At 39.8% G+C, this 18,605-nt stretch overlaps 1 protein-coding gene across 3 annotated transcripts; it reads right to left on the minus strand.

The window, feature by feature from the left end:
* Positions 1-2,006: 2,006 nt before the first annotated feature.
* Positions 2,007-9,911, minus strand: GNPDA2 (glucosamine-6-phosphate deaminase 2). 3 transcript variants are annotated; one of them, XM_074154386.1, is made up of 7 exons: positions 9,771-9,911; positions 8,149-8,314; positions 7,750-7,851; positions 7,098-7,280; positions 6,580-6,764; positions 6,310-6,484; positions 2,007-3,033 (listed from the first exon to the last, which is right to left on the minus strand). In XM_074154386.1, the coding sequence occupies exons 2-7, from the start codon at positions 8,270-8,272 to the stop codon at positions 2,975-2,977; spliced, it is 828 nt and encodes a 275-aa protein (XP_074010487.1). In that variant the 5' UTR covers positions 8,273-8,314; positions 9,771-9,911; the 3' UTR covers positions 2,007-2,974. The 3 variants fall into 3 exon arrangements, with proteins under 3 accessions (XP_074010487.1, XP_074010486.1, XP_074010488.1); XM_074154385.1 differs by lacking the exon at positions 9,771-9,911 and having other exon boundaries at positions 2,014-3,033; positions 7,750-7,847; positions 8,145-8,272; XM_074154387.1 differs by lacking the exons at positions 7,750-7,851; positions 9,771-9,911 and having other exon boundaries at positions 2,014-3,033; positions 8,149-8,272.
* Between the last annotated feature and the right edge of the window lie 8,694 nt (positions 9,912-18,605).

Consider the following 18,605-nt stretch of genomic DNA (forward strand, 5'->3'; position numbering starts at 1 on the left):
TTAATTATAAGCTAGTTCTTTTATTTCAACTCGAGTACAAGGATGAATTGGGAAAATCATAGAATGGTTAGAGTTGAGGGATAGAATTTGACACCTTCAGAGGTTCCTTTCAACCTGTATTACTCTGAGTCCACAGAAAAAGGAGGAAGGGAAGTTTGATACTTTAGTGGTTTGTGGTTTGGTTTTCTCTGTTGTGTTTGGTTTTTTTTGTTTTCTTTTGTTTGTTTTAATTTGAAACTCTTCCAGCTGTACTGAAAAACCAAAGATCTGGTTGTGAACAAGGTACCCCGTATCTCTAATACAGGTACCTAAGCTGCTGATCCTGAAGATAGGAAAGATGCTGTGGTCAAAGGCTCTCAATCTAACATAATTGTTCCTCCCTTAAAATGCTAGCAGGAATGCTATGTTAAAAGACAGCATTTAAGAAAGTACAGAGATACCTTTAGAAAGTACAGAGATATCTTTAAGAAGAGTACAGATACAAGACTGTGTGCTAAGAGCAAAGGAACTAAAGCAACATCTTACTATTTTTTTTTCCTCCTTTAAATAGACCTAAAAGAGAGAAAGTCCTGGCTCTGTACTGAGGAATAAGGCAGAAGCTAAAGGTAAGCTAGAGATTATCCAAGTAGTAAATCCTTCATGAAGTTGCTGAGTATGACACATCAAATAAAGTTACATGCATGGAAAGCTGCCTTGGGAATGAGACTACAACAACTCAGTCTTTTAGCCTTATTATAGTCATCTGAAGCAGAAAAAAACCCCAGCTTTGTAGTCTAATTCTGATTAGACTTGTACATAATTTCAGTTTTGACAGAAAGAACATAAAATTAATTCATTAGTACTGTTACTGTTGGAACAGTAAATGAAGTATTAGTTTTTGAACAGAATGACCTGATTCTATCTAGTCACATCTTTTTTTCCTGTACCAGTATTTAAACTGGGCTGTGTTTCACAGGTGTTCCAATGGTTATGAAGGGAGGAGAGACCCTAATTCTGTGGCCTCACATGTCTTAAGAGACCATGCAAAAGGGCTTTAGTTGGTGAGGTTGGCAAGAAAAGCAGAAGACTGAAAGGTGCTCTGGAATAAAGAACAAAAATAAGGAATTGCAAAGAAGAAAAGCTTTTAGAAGTAGATGGACGTTAAAAGCTATGGATTTCCACTCCTGCTTTAATCTAAATTCTATGGTTTCCTCAACAGAATTCCTAATTTTACCACAAGATAGATCATGATCATTAAGATAAAAAACATGCTTGAATTCTGTTAAGAGTAACCTAAATTCAAGATTAGATGCTTGTTTTACAAACAGTATTTTAAGAAACATAGTCTTTACTTAGCTGTAAAGATTAAGATTGGCAAGGTCATCTGTTACATGTAACAGCATTCTCTTTTAAATTTTTTCCCCCCAATGTTGTGTTATGCTTCAAAAACTGTAAGTGCAAAAGTTGAGTCTTAAGCCTGAAAGCCTGTTTTAAATCTGTGGTTGTTCAATCTGCTGTTAAGAACTGAAACACTAGGCCTGGCTTCCTACGTTGCTTGAGCCAGACTCTTCCATCCTTTTGTAATTTCGTAAAATCACAGAACAGTCCATCAAACATCATCGAAAGGCCATCTGGTCCAACCCTTTAAGGGAAAGGTGGACCTAGATGAGATTATCTGGCATCTTGAAAGCTTCCAGCAGTGGGGAGGGTTATTCCAGTGAATGATCATTTTTACTATGAAAAAAATATTTTTTATGTTCCAATGAAACCTTTCCCAGTGCAACTTGCTTGTTCCATGTCCCATCCTCTTTGTAGTCACCCTTTAAATACTGGAATACTGTGATAAGGTTCCCCCTCAACTTCCTCTTCTCCAAGGAGAAAACCCTAAATCCTTATACAGCAGGTACAAGGACATACTTCTCTCCCCAGCCCTGAAAGTCTAAATCAATAAATTAACTTCCTCACAGAAAAGGCACAAAATGCCTAACCTCCCCTGGAAATACTTATATTAGAAACAAAACAGGTTTGAAATTACAGATTTATATTTGAGTTTTACTTATATTCAAAATAGGAAATAACATTCCTTGTAACAGCTCAGTGATACAATGAGAGGTAACTATTGCAAAGTGATTAACATTTGACTTTAAATGATCATGTTTTAAGTTTGCAGACATTATATTCCTCTAAATTAACCTTTTTCAGGCATTTAATAGTAACATCAATGGTACAATTAAACAAGTACCTCCAGAAAGAACATTTAGATTTTTCCTTATGTATAAAGCTCGAATACCAAAAATACAAAAATCCTAAAGTAATTTGCAATACGTGAGAGGAAAAAGTGCTATGGCAGAAGTTTAATATTTTTTTATCTGTGGAGTAAGTTACAACTTTCAAGAATTTGGTGCATTTTTAGGCACTGTTTTTGTATTTTATTTTGCCTGAATTGTACAGCAGGACTTGAGATGCCCAAAAACTGTTTAAGAGAAATTTAAGGCAACCAAGTGCAAAAGCTCAGTGTACATTAGATATATGTAAACAGAACATTTCAGAGTAGAAATTGTACAACTATTACAAGTCCATAGTTTTGGCAGAGGCCAAAACCATTCATTCTGCCTAGACACACAAATGCAAAATGTAGTTACACTAATCAAGCCAAAAATTACAAGTTCCTGGAAATAAAATACCATTTTCTCTAACACAAGGCAGATGCATTACATTGCTGTGCCAGAATAAGTGCCTTGCATTTCCCCGCTATGTAACATGCAGTCTCCCACAGGTTTGTTCTGTTCCATTTAGTTACGCTCTAAATGTTAAAGCAAAAATGCACAACACAAACAGATGGAATGTGAATGTACAGATATTGGACCTTTAAAAAAATACAGTACCTAGGATTCCCCATTTTAAACAGTTTTCAGCATATTGCATAGCAGTGAACTCATCTGCTACCTAAAACTGTTGCTGTTGACCCACATGGAGTTCCTCTTCAAGTCTTCTTTCAGTTTTCTTTCATACTGTACAGTGGGTCCACAAGCTTATTGTGCACATGCATTAAACCTTGGGGGGAAAGCAACAATGCCAGCTTTACATTAGTTATACTTGAAATTTCAACACGTCTGTCTATCCACATTTTTAGTTGAAGTTTGCTTCCAAGTATACATTTTAAATAGTTCACCGAATAGAATAACAACAGCTATTCAAAGTACTTTAAAATCAGAAGTTAAATACAGCACATATATTCCTGTATCACTTGAATACTATTGACATCTTCAGTATGAAGTGAGCATGGACAAGACAGCTCTCCGAGAACAAACCTGTCAAAGAGTAGATCTGGAGTCCTTCCAAATGAAGTGAAGGCGTGAGATCAACCCATCTTTCCTTTCTATTAAAAACTGCATGTAACAGCAACATAAAATTCCCTCATACCACAAATCATCGTGAAAAGCAGATGATACGTTTACAGCTTGAATTGCAATGCTCTAGCATTGTGGTATTACTGCCTTTGTAACTAATAGTGCACTTGTGGTCCTAGACAGGCAAAACCAAACTAAATGCATCCAAACTGTTAAAGCAGATTCAGACACTTCAGCAGTTCAACTACTTTCTATTCTAGCTGGACTTTTTCTGGTCATATACAAGTCATACATAGCTGTGATTAGGGGAGTACTTTTTTTCCCCCCCAATTGTGAAAAGTGGTGAAAAGAGCAATTTCTTTATTTTGTTACAAGTGAAAATGTTACCTACATCTAGGTATGTATGACATTCAGTCACTGGTATGATTTTAACCTCATTTCACCATAAGGACTAATAACAAACAGTAACTGATCAGTATCTGCAAAGTAAAAGTCCATTTTAGCACCAAACTAAAGATTAACTTCTAAAATTACAAATTTAAGTAATATGCAACTTCTTTAATAGTTTTTAAGAAAAATTCTCTGAAGTCTGACAGTAGTGCACATCTTAGTGATTATCTATGGCAAAGAATACTCAGATACCTTTGCTACATCATGAATCTGGTGGCAAACTCAGTGTCGCTACAGCAACATGGAATTTCAGTAACTGTACAATCTGAGGTCATTACTGTAGGTGACCACAACAAAAGGTGTTTTATGCAGCATCTACTTCTATTCAGTGTGTGACTATTTAATATAAAATGCAGACATTACTATTTCTTTCTCCGCTTAGTGACACATTCTGCCAACCTTAGAAGGCAACATAACGAAAGAGAAGTGTTTCTGAGATTTCATGAAGGATAGCTGTTGGGTTGATGTACATGGGAAAGATCAAGCCAGTAATATTTTTCAGGAGTTTTAACAGTAAGTGAGAATATATTAAATATACATTTGACACAAAAGCCATTTGTACTGAAAGAGTAACAGCTGCACACACTACTCAAACCAGAACCATGTTTTGAACTTCCTACCAGTGTTTTTCTCTTCTAAAAAAGGGAAATGAAAAAGAGATAGTTACGCACTTCCTAGAGGCCTGAAAAATGCTTACAAAGTATTGCCTCTGCTATATTTAATGAAGGATATTTAAATCCTCTGAAGTTGTTTCAGGAGAAGTAGTTAGAAACAAAAGCTTTTTTAAAAGATATGCAGAGTCCTTCCTTGATAGATACCAAGAAAACATTATTTCAAAGGAAAGTTTCACTGTATATTCAAGTATGCTTTGAATGAACAGATTTCTGCATACAGTTTTAAGAAAAGCATGCGCAAGTACAGGAAAACTATCCTGAATTAACTTATCTCCAGACTAATTAGTAAGTTCAAAAGTCATTTTCTGTTTCATTCTGCAGGAAAGTTACCTTTCCCTTTCCCAATGAGAACATTTAAGTCCACTTGGTAATTTTAGCCTCTAATAGGTTTTCAGAAAGTTAGAAAAAACTGAAAGGGAGTAAGAGTTATTCTAGTTACCTGCCAGTGTGGCGGTACCTGATTATCAAAAAGATTTGAAGTTTCACATAGTACCTTGAAATATTTTAAACGGTGAAAAAAAATGACAGTAAACCTGCCATAATTAGCAGTCATTAAGAACTACCCAGCTTCCTAAGAAGTCTAATCTGAAGATCAAGATTCAGAAAAAATTCCAAAGTTTGACCCACATTGATTTCTCCTTCATCTTAAAAGGGGAAAAATCTCACTGATTTGAGAATAGGTAAAATTAAGCAAGTTTAAGATAAACAATCTTGTTATGAATTCTATTGCTCTGTATTACAGGGTAATTAAATACAGTGTGACACAATAGCACACACTCATATACTGTAGCCCTTGATTTTTTTAAAGCAACGTTCAGTGTCATTCGTACCTAGTAATTCTACATTAGGTTTTTATCTTTTCCAAGCAAAGATTTTGTTTTTGTGAAATACAGGAAAATGTTTAAAGTTTATCCAAGCAGTTAAAGTTTGGCTTTGAAAACAACAAAGTACTATCTAGCAGTGTGATACACAATACATAGCAAAGAACAGCATACTGAAAAAATCCAAAGTTAACAAATTGGCCACAAATGGTATAAGGATAAAAATCACATTAATGCCAGAATTGCAATCTAATACATATATGGAGACTGGTGGTATAATGCTTTAAAAAAATTTCATAAATTACAGTCTTGATCTCTGCTGCCTCAACTACTACAAGTATCCATGCTAGTGAGAAAGATAAGCAATTTACACAATTGCATTTGCTGTGCTAATATAGTTAGGAGAAAACTACTTTTCTCAGCTTCTACAGTCTCGGTGAAACCGAATTCACATCTAGGGACTCTCAATAACTATCAAAAATTCCCACTTTAAGCTTGACTCAGTATACTTATTACAAATACCAAAAGCACCGTAAAAGTCTGCAATGTATTAAAGGTCAGTATATATTGTTATGCTAATTGCACTGTATGAAAAATGTCCTCAGGTGGCTTCAAAGTCTGTATCACACATTTTAAGTTTACTAGACAGCACATGACAGCACATAGCAAAAGCAGCATGAAAACATTTCAGGATTAATACATGTATCGAATTTTCTTAAAAAAAAGTTTCCAGTATATTTAAGATCAATATTCTGGAACAGCAAACTGCTCCTGTTTTACATACAGTTGAAGATTACTAAACTATCACTTCAAATTGGAAGCAAAGGAAATATTTTTCCAAAGTAGATTTGTCAGAAATGTAAGGAACACAAGTTACGCCTCCTAGCACTTCTCCATTCACAAGAAATAAGTTAACATTTAGTATTTTGACTATATAACATTATACATTAGCTACTGTAAAATGCTGGAAGGCTCAGACTTAATGTAGTTTAGTTTTTTTATTTAAATATACATAACCTCTGATTCAGTGCTCACCTTTAAAGTACTTCACAGTTTTAACTCTTAATTCTAAAGTTGCATCTTCATCACACACAAAGATAGTACGAGGGTGTTGCTGGAAAGCAGAAACTGTCCACATATGGTTGACTCCTTCTTCAATTGCTTTGTACAGCGCAAAAGCCTTATGTGCGCCTGTTATAAGAATCATCACCTGCAAAACAAAGGTCTCTTTATTTTCAATACCGGTATCCATACCAAATAGTCTTGAAAACAGACACATGCAACTAGAACTAAATGAGTTCTTACTTCTCTAGCATCCATCACTGTACCCACACCAACTGTTAGCGCCATAGTTGGTACTTTAGATAAGTCTCCATCAAAGTATTTAGCATTTGCCAAAATGGTGTCCATTGCTAAAGTCTTTAATCTTGTTCTTGAAGACAAACTCGATCCGGGTTCATTGAATGCAATGTGGCCATCTGGACCAATGCCTTTTCAAAGTTAAAAAAAGTAAATCATTCCAGACCTGTGAGTCAACAAATATCCTCAAACATTGTAAATGAATAAAAGAAGTTCTAGGACTCATTCTTTCCTTTTCGTTCCCCATTTTCAATAAAAAGCATTCAAAACTTAATTGAAATTAAGTTATTAGAAACTTGGACACCAACCATTCTGTTTTGGTATTCATACCGATTCTTTGTTAGTCACAGAACTTTCTTACACCATAATTAAAAAAAGTGGGTTTAGCCAAGTTATGAAAACAGTGATTAAAGTGTTGGTGTATTTGTTTGAAACATAACTAACCATAGAGCATTTCCTCCTACCTCCAACAAACAGATCAATCCCCCCTGCTTCTTCAATTTTCTTTTCAAACGCATCACATTCCGCCTGTAAGTCTGGAGCATTCCCATCAAGGATATGAGCATTATTTGGATCTATGTCAATATGTTTAAAGAAGTTATTCCACATATAGGAATGATAGCTCTCTGGGTGATTTCTGGGAAGCCCTGAAATCATTTAGAGTGAGATTAACATATTACAAGATTTAACCAAACAGTTTATGTGTAATCAATGTAGGGCATGCAAGACAAACCTAAGTCAGTCAGATAAGGCAGTATTTGAAATTATGTCAAGAAGAAAGATTTCCGTTTTGGCGTGCGCAGGGTAATCAGTTTACATTCCCTTTGCATACATCTCTTATCACAAAGAGTGTAAAGTTTTGAAAAGAAATGCAGTCACAATACTATGTTACTTTCAACAGAAGTAAAGTAATTTACAAGCACTGAATTTAGCTCAGAATCCAACCAGACTAGTTTATTATTTGCTTTTTTTTGTGGATAAAGAATATAGAAAAATGCTTAAGATGACCCCATGTACAAAAGTCTCACTTAAAAGTAAAAACATCTAGACTGACAGTTTTAATAACGGAAGAAAGTTATCAGTATAGCGTGTTCTCAAATAATTAGCACATCTTACCTACATATTCATCCATGTTGAAAGTCTTTACATATTTGAAAGAGAGATCTCCATTCTTGTGATATTCTATCAGCTTTTTGTAGCATCCCAAAGGTGTACTCCCTGTTAAATAAAGTTTTTCTATTGTTCTGCGTATCCACACATTTTCAGTGTATTAAAGCTTCATAGTCAAATTTTGCTACTTTCCAACATAAAATAGATGTTATTTCTTACTTAGTATTTCTCAGCTTCTCAAACTTTTATCACAATTTTTACACAAATCAAATTCATATTTAAAAAGAAATATGTTAGAGTATTACCAAAAATATATTTGTGTTCTTTTAAATACTGTATCTGTTAGCAATGACACAAACATAGTTCTAAGTCTAGTCATTTCCATAGGCTTTGAATAAAACTTGCCTGTTGGTAGACCAAGCGTGAAGTATCTTCCTTGACTTGGTTTGAATTGGATAATACGATTACAGATGTATTTTGCTGCCCATTCACTTGCCTGATCATAATCTTCAAGAATTACTAGCCTCATTATGGCCGTGAGGAGCTTGTGTGATAAAATAGAAACTTAAACCTGGAGAAAATGTCAAAGTTTTAAAAATAAGCACCATTTGAATAGTTGCAAAACTCTTAGATTACAGAAGAGATAAAAAAAAGCCTTTTATACTGATGACCTATAGTGCTAAATAAAGGATATTTTACTTGCACATACAGTAATACTCTTGCAGTCCTAGTTCAGGCTGGACTATTGGACAACAAAAAGAAAAACTACAGAATCCAAGTGATAGATTACAGACAAAATATTTATTTAAATTCACCAACTAATTTAAAGTAACTTGTAGGAAAAAGCTAAAATGGGAACAAGCCCTTTTGAACTTTTTAAATTGTTACTGTTAGAAAAGAGGAAATACTCTGTTTGAAATAAAAGCAAACAAATAGGTAAAAAACCACTGGAATTAACTTATGTTTCTTATCACCAGCTGAATGCCTAAAATTTCAAGAACAAGGCCCAAAATAACCCCATACTTTCATATTCAAAATACATAATTGGAAATAAACAATTAAAACTCCTTTCACTCCCATTCTAGTTCCATTACAATGCTTCAGTAAGCATATTAATCTGCAAAAAAAAAAAAGTGTTAAAGCATTAGAGATAACTGAAGTCTTTACAATTCACAGAAAAAAATACCCACGATGTCACATTTTTCTTTTCAACATAACTTTAAAAAGACCTATAAAAAGACATTTTTTATAGGCTCTGATTTTGAGTACAATTATGTCAGCTATTAAAATGAATATTTACAAAACAAGCTTGGCTGTTAGAAGGACATGCACATCTCTTGCATTAAGTGAAACTCACGGAAAAATGAGTTTCATTTAACAGAGTCTAGTCATTATCAGAAAGACTGGGACTCTTTGGCCAGTTTGCAATGTATTAATTTTCTCTTGCCAGGTCCGAGCGTGCTTGGCATTAGCCAGAAAACAACATCGCTGTCAGAAGCCTAAGGCCAACTAAGTGCCAAGCCACCGCCTGGCTCTTAGCTGACCCAAAAGGAGGCCAGTTTTAGAAGAAATAGGAATGATGTTACAGTAGTGCTTAACAGGGTCACATCTGTTTGACCCACTAAACAAGGAAGGAAACAGACACTGCTTTTTGCTGATTGTGCTGGCTCCTCTCCCCGGAGAGGAGAGCCCTGACAAGTCCAACTCACCTTCACAGCGTAAACACTATTCCACAGCTACCGAAAAAGCTACCACCTCCTCCAAGGGAACAGAAAAACAGGCCACCAGATCCCGCCTCCTTAAGGCGGCCTCACAGAGCTTTAACGATTTTACTCTGACAACACGGTGATGTCTGAGACAATGAATTTACATTATTAGAGGAAGACACCTACTGCCGCCCCCTCCCTCCTCCTCGCTCCCCCCGGGGGGCAGCCCCAGGCCTTACGGTCTCCCCCCACCCATAGCCAGCGGAGCCCAGCCTCACCCCCGCCGACGAACACAGCCCTGCCCGGCCCAGCCCTGCTCACCCCCAGGAGAGCCGGCAGTAGTCACACGCCGCACTAGGACGGAACCAGAAGGAGGACGAAGACCGGGACCAGCACCTCCACCCTCCAGAACGGCCCGCGGCACTCGCCCCACCGCCGCTGACGGGACCCGCCGCACAACCCGGAAACACCTGGCGGCGACCGGAAATAGCCGGGCGGGTGGGCGGTGACGCGCATGCGCGCGGGAGGGGGCGTCGTTTTAGGTGGGCGGTTGGGGCTGGAAGGCGCGTGGCTAGGGGGTCGCTGAGGGGATCCCGCTCTGGGGAACTGGTGCTGGGGTAGGGTCTGAGCCGAGGAAGTGTATGCCTTATGGGGGTGCTAGGGAAGCTACTGGTGGCTCGGGGTGGGTGGAGAATGGATTGAGGGGAGTGCTGAGGAGAAGGACTTGGGGTATGGGTAGGTGTAAAGTTGCATGTGACCTAGAGATGTGCAGTTGCAGGCTACAAAGCCATCTGCATCCTGGGCCACATCAAAAGCAGTATGGCCAGAAGCAGGTCGAGGGTGGTGATTCTGCCCCCTACTCTGTTTTGGGTGAGATCTCACCTGGAGAACTGTGTCCAGCTCTAGAGCCCTCAGCGCAGGAAGGAGATAGACCTGTTGGAGCGGGTCCAGAGAAGCGCCGCAAAGATGATCAGTGAGATGGAGCACCTCTCCTATGAAGAAAGGCTGAGAGAGTTGGGGTTGTTCAGCTTGGAGAAGAGAAGGCTCTGGGGAGACCGTAGAGCCCCTTCCAGTACCTGAAGAGAGCCTACAGGAGAGATGGGGAGGGGCTCCTGGTCAGGGAGTGTGACAATAGGATGAGGGAGAATGGTTTTAAACTGAAAGAGGGGAGATTCAGGTTAGATATTAGGAAGAAGCTCTTTACTGTGAGGGTGGTGAGACACTGGAACAGGTTGCCCAGAGAAGTTGTAGATGCCCCGTCCCTGGAAGTGTTCAAGGCCAGGCTGGATGGAGCTTTGATCAGCTTTGTCTAGTGGGAGATGTCCCTGCCCATGGCAGGGGGATGGACCAAGATCATCTTTAAGGTCCCTTCCAACTCTGACCGTTCAATGATTCTATAATAGACTAAACTAGAGTAGGGCGTCTGTGAGGCCTGTTCTTGGAGGCTCTGTTTTGGGGGAAGCAGGTGGCACACTGGGATCTTAATGGGAAAGTTCCACTTTGACTTAAGCATTTACTTGAAGCAGCTACAGAAGAGGCTGTTTGTCATTATTGCAAAAAATAATAGGTAAAGCATCAACTTCTTTCTGGTTTTTTGTTTCAAAAAGTCAAGTAATCTAATAGATGTACCTAAACTATAATCTAAACACCTATGGTATGATAGATCTTACTGGTTGGGAAAGGTTAATAGTCTTAAAGGATGCTTCTTCGCAATTGAGTAGGGAAACTGAGAGGGAAAATATAAAAGAGCAACCTATGTAATTCTGAATATATGCGTAAGCACATGCTATAGGCTTCATTGAAGCCTTACCATATTAGAAGATCAGGATAAATCTATTTACTGGGCAGGAGCATAACTGGCTGAGAAAAAACATCATGACTGAAGGCTAAGGGGAAGGAAGATAATAAAAGGCAGGGGGGGAGTGGTGGTTTAAAAAAAAAAAATAATCTGGAGTCATACATGAATGTAATAATACACTTTCTGGTAACCTGACTAGAACTACTGGAAAGTAGTTTAGAATGATTGAGCAATGCTTTGCCGAGGGCACGAAAGGTGCATTTGCAAATTTGCAAGGAAAAATATGTCTTACTGGAGTCTCTGGGACTTAGCAGGCAACCAATAAAAATATCGTTTGTTTCAAAATCTGCCTTTTATTTGAATTTAACTTTCAAATATCATCAAGTTAATTTAGCTTGTGCCTGTTGTTACTATAAGGTCTTTATCTTGGAAATTTACCAGGTCCTAAAGAATGTTGTTTTTTCTTTCACTGTTTCTTGAGTCATGCTCTGACCTTCTGCTGCTCTCAATGTTTCAGAGCATGCTGCAGTGAAGGTTGTGATTTTCAGATCCTACGTAACAACCTAGTTTTGCCTCTAGACTTCCATTCTGTTTTTTTTCCTACTGATACGGGCCATGTGTAACACTTCAGTGGTAAACTACTTCTGCATATAGCAGACTAGTTAATGCATTTCTTTGGTGTTACTACACACCTAGGTACCTATGGGTATGAAACCACATCCCCAGAATTGTAGGGGAGATGCTTTTCTTCCCCTGGTGAGCCCTATTCTCTGAAATGTAAGCGCAGTGTTGGAGATTACTTGACCATAAGAAAATAATTATCTGTCTGTGCTTCTGTCTTCATCAGCTTCCTGCTAGGATTTGTCTGTTCACTTTCTCTGCATCCTTGGTGTTGCCAGCTTGTATGCGGCACTGTTTTACAGTGCCCCTGAAGGTAGCAACAACGGGTTTCTCTACTTCCCTAAAATCTTAAGTAGTTTCCCTGATTTCAAGACGATCAATTGCTTCTGAGGATTTTTACTCTAGTGTAGGCTTGCTGCCTTGATGAGGTGAGAGTGGAGCCTGCCCAAATGGATGGTACAGCAAGAACAGCTGTTTGTGTTACCCCCTTTTCCCTTGGCAAAGCAGCACCATTCAATTTTCATGCTTCCCATCTCTGATTCCATTCCTAGCTCTACCCTGTAGGTATGACCTTTGCGTATATTCCTTATCCTACCGTAGTCCATTGGCTTTGTTCATCACTGCACATGGAGTTAGAGGAAACTGAGATCTTTCACACAAGTTCTGTTGGTTTCCACAACTTGAAAGTCCACTTTGTTCATCACTAATGAAAAACTCTTACAATTCAGATAATGGTCTCCCTCGTGTTGCATATCCTCAGGAGGCCAGAGAATACGTGATGGACTGTTCTATGCTCAGTGGAACTTCTTGAACTTTTTCTTGCTGCCACTAAATTCTGAGCAACCTTTTGTGTCTGTTGCCTTTTAGCAAATCTGGCAGTATTATCAACTTAGACACACACTCAGAAAAATTCCCTGTCTTCTGTGAACATCTTCAATTCTGCCTCTCCTTGTTAGCATGCTAATGCATGGGTATGATTTTTCCCAAGTCATTCTTCAGATTTTCCTTTCTAATTAGTAGCAGATGCAAAATGTTCTATATGCACAGAATGCTGTTGCTAGCAATTAGGCAAAGTCTTAATTCCTTATTAGGTTTCATTGACTAGCATGACTAGAGATTTCTTAAAATCTCATAGTCATGGTATTTAAAATCCCAGTGTCTTTCTGTTGCTTCTGGGAACAGCCTTTTTGTGATAACATTTTTCCTTTTTTTTCTTAATGGCCCCTTCTCTTAAGTATTAATTCCTTTACTCTAGTGATGGTGACCCGATTTTTATATGTCTGCTCTGATCATTTGGCTTTTGTGCTGCTTTTTTTAAACCTGTTTTTAAGTGACCAGGATTTTAATCTGGATGCACTTCAGTAGTAATCAAGCTGCGTTGAGTTTTACCTGTATAAGGTCCTGGTCCGATTAGTCCAGGAAGGGTTCGCAATGATTCTGAGGGTGCGATTAAGACACAAATGAGGTCAGATGCTGTTTGCTGTAGCTTTACTACTCTTACCTTAAAATAATGCTAAATGGCGATAGAGAAAAGGCAGAGGTATAAGAAAGGAGGAAAAGAGAAGCAGTATTTCAGAGCAAAGCAAGAAAGGTTGCTACCAGCAGTTCCGCTTTGGTCCGTGCCACACAATGACTTGAAGGTCCTCTGGAGTCAACAGCATCCCATTGATGCATGATTCTCAAGTCATGTTAGTGGTGAGGGTCCCATTTGCAGCAGGAAGCAACGGTAATTTATAGTCCCTGTCGACTCATGGCTTGACTAATTAACAAGACAGTTACCTGTGCTCGTCCAATTATTGTCTGACACGGTTGCAGTGTGAGCCCCCCTTGCCTCTGCCCCCTGCGCAGTGCTGGGGCCTGCACGGCAGACTAGTTGCAGACAAGTTTCTTGGGGCAAACAAGATATAGTTGTTATGAGAACCAAGGACGTACCTCCTTTGATGTTATATCACATACACAGGTGGTAGGTATTTTGCAGCAAGCAAGCTTTGAGATGTCCTGTTTTCTGTCAGGTTCTCACATCCAGTTTCTCACAACCTAAGGAGGGCCACCTGAACTTATGCTGAGTCCAGCCTTTTAATGAGGTAGCTCTTCCTTCAGATTCCCTCCTTTTTAGTTTGAAGAGCAAAGGATCCTCCCCTAAGTTTGGACCTATGAAGAAAAATTACTCAAATGGATGTTGACATGCAGGAAAGACTCTGAAACGAAGCCAAAAAGGTTGCAATGAAGTTATTTGCCAAGGCATTAAATGTGGAGGTTGAGAAACAAGTAATTGATGAAATGGCTTAAGACCTCTTATCACCTTGCTGAATTAAACTTTGCTGTGTAACCAGTGTGTGAATCAAGAGTAAGGGTACAAAATAACATAGCAGCTGAAACCTTTTAGGGGGTGTTAACTGTATGGAGAGAAGGAGGAAAAAAACTGCAGTGGAGAGAAGATTGGGTTTTGATTTTCAGAGCTCTGAAATAATGTGAAGGCAGTGGTAGTTACCCCTGGTAATCCGTTTAATGCCACAGGGTGAATAGCTACCTGTTTTCCACCTGTTTTTCTCTGACTGAAGCATGCTGAATTTCTGGAACCTTCATTTGTCTTCTGGACATAAGCCTGAGGGGACTGAACCCACTTGACACTTTGCTTAGTGCTGGCAAAGACTGAAGGTAGTTTCACAAGCTCATGCACCCCTGCACTTGTCACAGCTTTCTTCAAGACTTCCTTGGGTAGGTCTCACCACGTTTCTATGAGCTGGGGAGTACGTGGTGTGTGACGTCTTTTGGTTTTGTTTCATGCAATAATCCCATTAGAAACATTTCCCAGTAAAATAGGAAACATCAGATTCTATGATGCCAGGAATATGCCAACAGAGACACAAGTGAAACATCTAGCTAGTATTTAGCACCATCTCCTTTTTCACAGGCAAGGCTTTGGGTCAGTTTGTGAAGCTATATGCAGTAACGGATGAGCACCCTATGCTTTTGTTTTCCATTTCTGTTCTTACTTGCCACATATTGGTGCTTCCTACATGGATTCTGGTAGAATCTGTACCAAAACAGACAGTTACCAGCCGAGTCAATCACTACAGAGTAAGCATTAAAGGTGATGAGGGCAGAGGGGTGTGACTTAAATATTGTACCATCGCCCTGTTAACTTATTGCTGGTGAACTCATTCAGTTTGTCAGAGTAGGGCTTCGGTGCTGGGCTTTGCTACTCAGTACTGCTTCGTTTTGCCATGTAGGAAGAGCTGATGCTGAGCATTTTCCTGTGTGCGTCTGGAATTCTAGGATATTTCTCCTCAAGCATCCCTGCCTGAAACAGCAGGCAGAGCTGCCTGTGACATTCCCTGCAGATCAGATCTTCCCCTCGTTACTGCTGTGAGCATCAGCCACCTCATAGGTATGAGTGAATAAATCGACGGTTGGCTGTAGCCCTTGTAGTGGAGATTATTCTTGATGTATGCAGGGATGTTGTTGAGAGAAATTTCTGACAGCGCTCTCGGCTGCTCTTTAAGCCTGTTCCTTTCAGAGTGCACAATTTAGATGTTCACTGTTTCTGTCCTTTCTTACTTCCCTCTCCTAATCTGCTCCTTCCCTGGGTGGAAGGAACGAGCCTTCCCAGCCCTTCCAGGAATATGACTGGGATGAATTGCATACAACAGGGAGTCCACTTGACTCGTAGGGTGCCCTTTGTGAACTGAAGCTAGAAACTAAAGGTAGAACTAAAGGTAGAAATAAAGGGTACCAAGCACAGGGTCCTCTGACGGCTTAAGACAAAAGTTGTGCCCCTACTTTGAGCACTGTGTGATGGGGGGCACTGGGTTTGGTTTTTTTTTTTTTTTTCCCCTCTACAGGTAATCTCTGTTTAGTCTTGTGCTTGATGTAAGTTTTATAAGTCTAGAAGACTGACTGTTTTGGAGGTGTTTTGGCGAGGCACACTGTGAGAGCTGTTAAGGAACAAGAGCGAATGACAGGGGATTTCAGAACAGGTATTTGCTCAGTGTGCTGACTCCTGTCTGCCCAGTCAGGCAGCCTGATTAAAGCGGGGGTGGGCTGATTCACACCATCTACAGGACCAGCGCCAGAGTGTGGTCTGCTGAGTGATGGGGGGGAATGAGACGTGTCCTGGGTGGTTGAATTCTAGCTAATCTTAAGCATCTCTTTCAGAAAAATGTGAATAGCCTGAACACAGAGGTTTATATGGAGTGAATATATGAATATGGTGTCAGATGAATTGCAGCCCAGTTGGCAGCTTTTCAAAATTCAGCTAGAATCGGTCATTTCAGATTATTACATGAACAGACTTTCCATTCACACACGGTGGGAAAATCAATACTCTGATTACTGTTTCTTGGGAAGTCGTAATGTAGGCAGACAGTATGTCTGTAGTCCTGTGTCACAATATACCGTCAGGCAGACAGGCACCTGCCTGGACTTCTCTGCCTCCTCTGCCATCATGTTTTGAGAGGATAGGGAGGCCACGATAAAGTGCAGAGAATGGGAGGGCCTGACCCTGATGCTGACTCCTCCATCTAGGATGGCAGATTGCCAGGTGCTGCACAAAGCCGGTGAGAAAGCAGCAGAGGCAGTCGGTGTTCCTGTAGAGATATTAACGAGATTGGGCACAAAAATATGCAGGATGTGTTTTGTACTCCATCCTATTCCAGCTACGCACTGGGGAAATAAGCTCCCTGGTTTTGCAGCCAGCAAACTTTTTCCTAGCTTATCCGCAGGCCGTCCTGTGGCAGTCGGCTCCGTGCTTGGGCACGTTGCTGGCTGAACAGCAGTATCGAGAAACACTGTGAGTCCGTAGCGCTCGTGGAAGTGTTCTCCTTTTGACAGCGTTTGGCAGAACTCAACCAGGACTTTAAGTTTCACGCTAGGCTTTCAAAGATGATGGCAGATAACCAGAAAAATCATGCTCAGTGTTTTTTATTAGTACTTGTAAGGAGAATAATGTTGCATCCGATTTAATGGTGCTCCCTTTCATGAAATTTGACTTGGCTATTTTTTTTGGAAAAGCTTTGAAAGGCAGCTTCCAGAAATGCCGTGTGGACTTATTATCTGCCTCTGTATTGAATAAACCTTTCAAATATCACGCTTGGGTTTTGTTTGTTTGTGTTTGATGTGATTATTTCAACACGTTGACTCTCTGCGGAAGGAGCTGCCCTCTCCACCCGCGGGAGGGCTCGGGGACGCGGGGCGATTCCGCTCCGCGGCCGCCAGGGGGCAGCAGGGGGCCGCCGAGCCGAGCGGGGCCGATCCTATTTCTCTGGTTTTCTCTCCCCAAATTGCTGCCTTCCCTTACGGAGCGTTCCTGCCGCAGTTCTGTGGTCGCCTCAACCTCTGAATTCAGCGTCGCAAATCAAGAGTTCGTTAAATACTCAGTGTTAAATACGTTGTGCTCTTTAAAGTCTTACGGCCTTGTTTCTTTGCCGGAATGGTTGGCATGAAAAGATAATAATTTTATACTCCTTTTGAAAAAAAAAAAAAAGGAAAAAAATCGTAATTATAAAAAGAATATAGACTACAGTAAAATGGAATTCATATATGATTTTTTCCAGGAAAATTCTTTTAATATATAGAACCTTATTTTTGGAAACTGATGGTGTTCTTTGCCACATTGGCCAGTCAGTCAGGCTAAAGTGACTGAGGATCAGAAGTATATTTGCACCTGGTTTGCAGAACGTACAGGGAGCTACTGATGGATGCTTATCTGGATTGACTTTATATTTATTCTGCTACCGTTTTACCATAGGCTTTTTGAACCCACTTTGCACGTAGCTGTAACAGCCCACTCAAGTAGAGCTCAGAAATTGTTTGTCCTGCAGTGCAGTTGCTGAAGCTTGGGTCCTACCTAGGTCATTATTTCCTGAAAGGGAAGGTAATGGTTCTTGCCCTGCCTGGGTACATCACAAATGAACTGAGAAAACAGAGAAGGCTTAAAAAAAGTCTTCTCACAGGAGAATTCTTTTTTAACCCCTACAAATGGGAGTGGCTGCTCTCTGCTGGCTTTGCCATTTGTGATTGTGTATGGACCTGCTTCATGCAGTTCCAGGGACAAAACAGCAGATCTCTAGGTAAGCCCCAATTACAAACCCCTTTTCTCCCTTAATGCATAGCTGGACTTTTTTTTTTTTTTTTTTTTTTTTTTTTCAGGGTTTTTCTCATATGAGGACCCAGGGATCTGCTGTGGGAATGCAGGCGTGTGGCTGGGGTGGTTTCCACCCATCCTACACCCATCCTGGGACCAGTCAAAACTTCCCTTGGACTGTGGCACTGGAAAGGGCCAATCGTTCTCATCAACTTGTTAGTATGACTTTGAACTTTGAGAGACATAATTTGTTACAAAGTTAAACATATTTCTAAAGGGAATATTTATATGTCATAAAGCTACCTTAGTGTGTTTGGTTTCAGTGGTCATGTGATGAAACATGGGATGAATGAGGATATTTGAACATGACAAAGCCTCCAGAAAGTATCTTTTATTGTACCAACCAGAAATAGCCCATTATTTTATTTGACTCGTCTGATTTCTGTTGCCACCTTTCAAGCTAGGGGGGTGGTGATCAGCAGGCAGAGGAGTTGAAAGACCTGAGGCCAGAATTGTCCCTGACTCTGTGATTCTGCATCCTTTATTTCTATAACAAAGTCCTTGTAGAGCCAGGCTTTCCAAATACATATTCTTTTTTGAAGATCTAAAAATATATAGAATGCAACCCATTTACTTCAAAACCTATAAAATC

The sequence above is a fragment of the Numenius arquata genome, chromosome 10, assembly GCF_964106895.1.
Source record: "Numenius arquata chromosome 10, bNumArq3.hap1.1, whole genome shotgun sequence".
Classification (NCBI taxonomy): Eukaryota; Metazoa; Chordata; class Aves; order Charadriiformes; family Scolopacidae; genus Numenius; species Numenius arquata.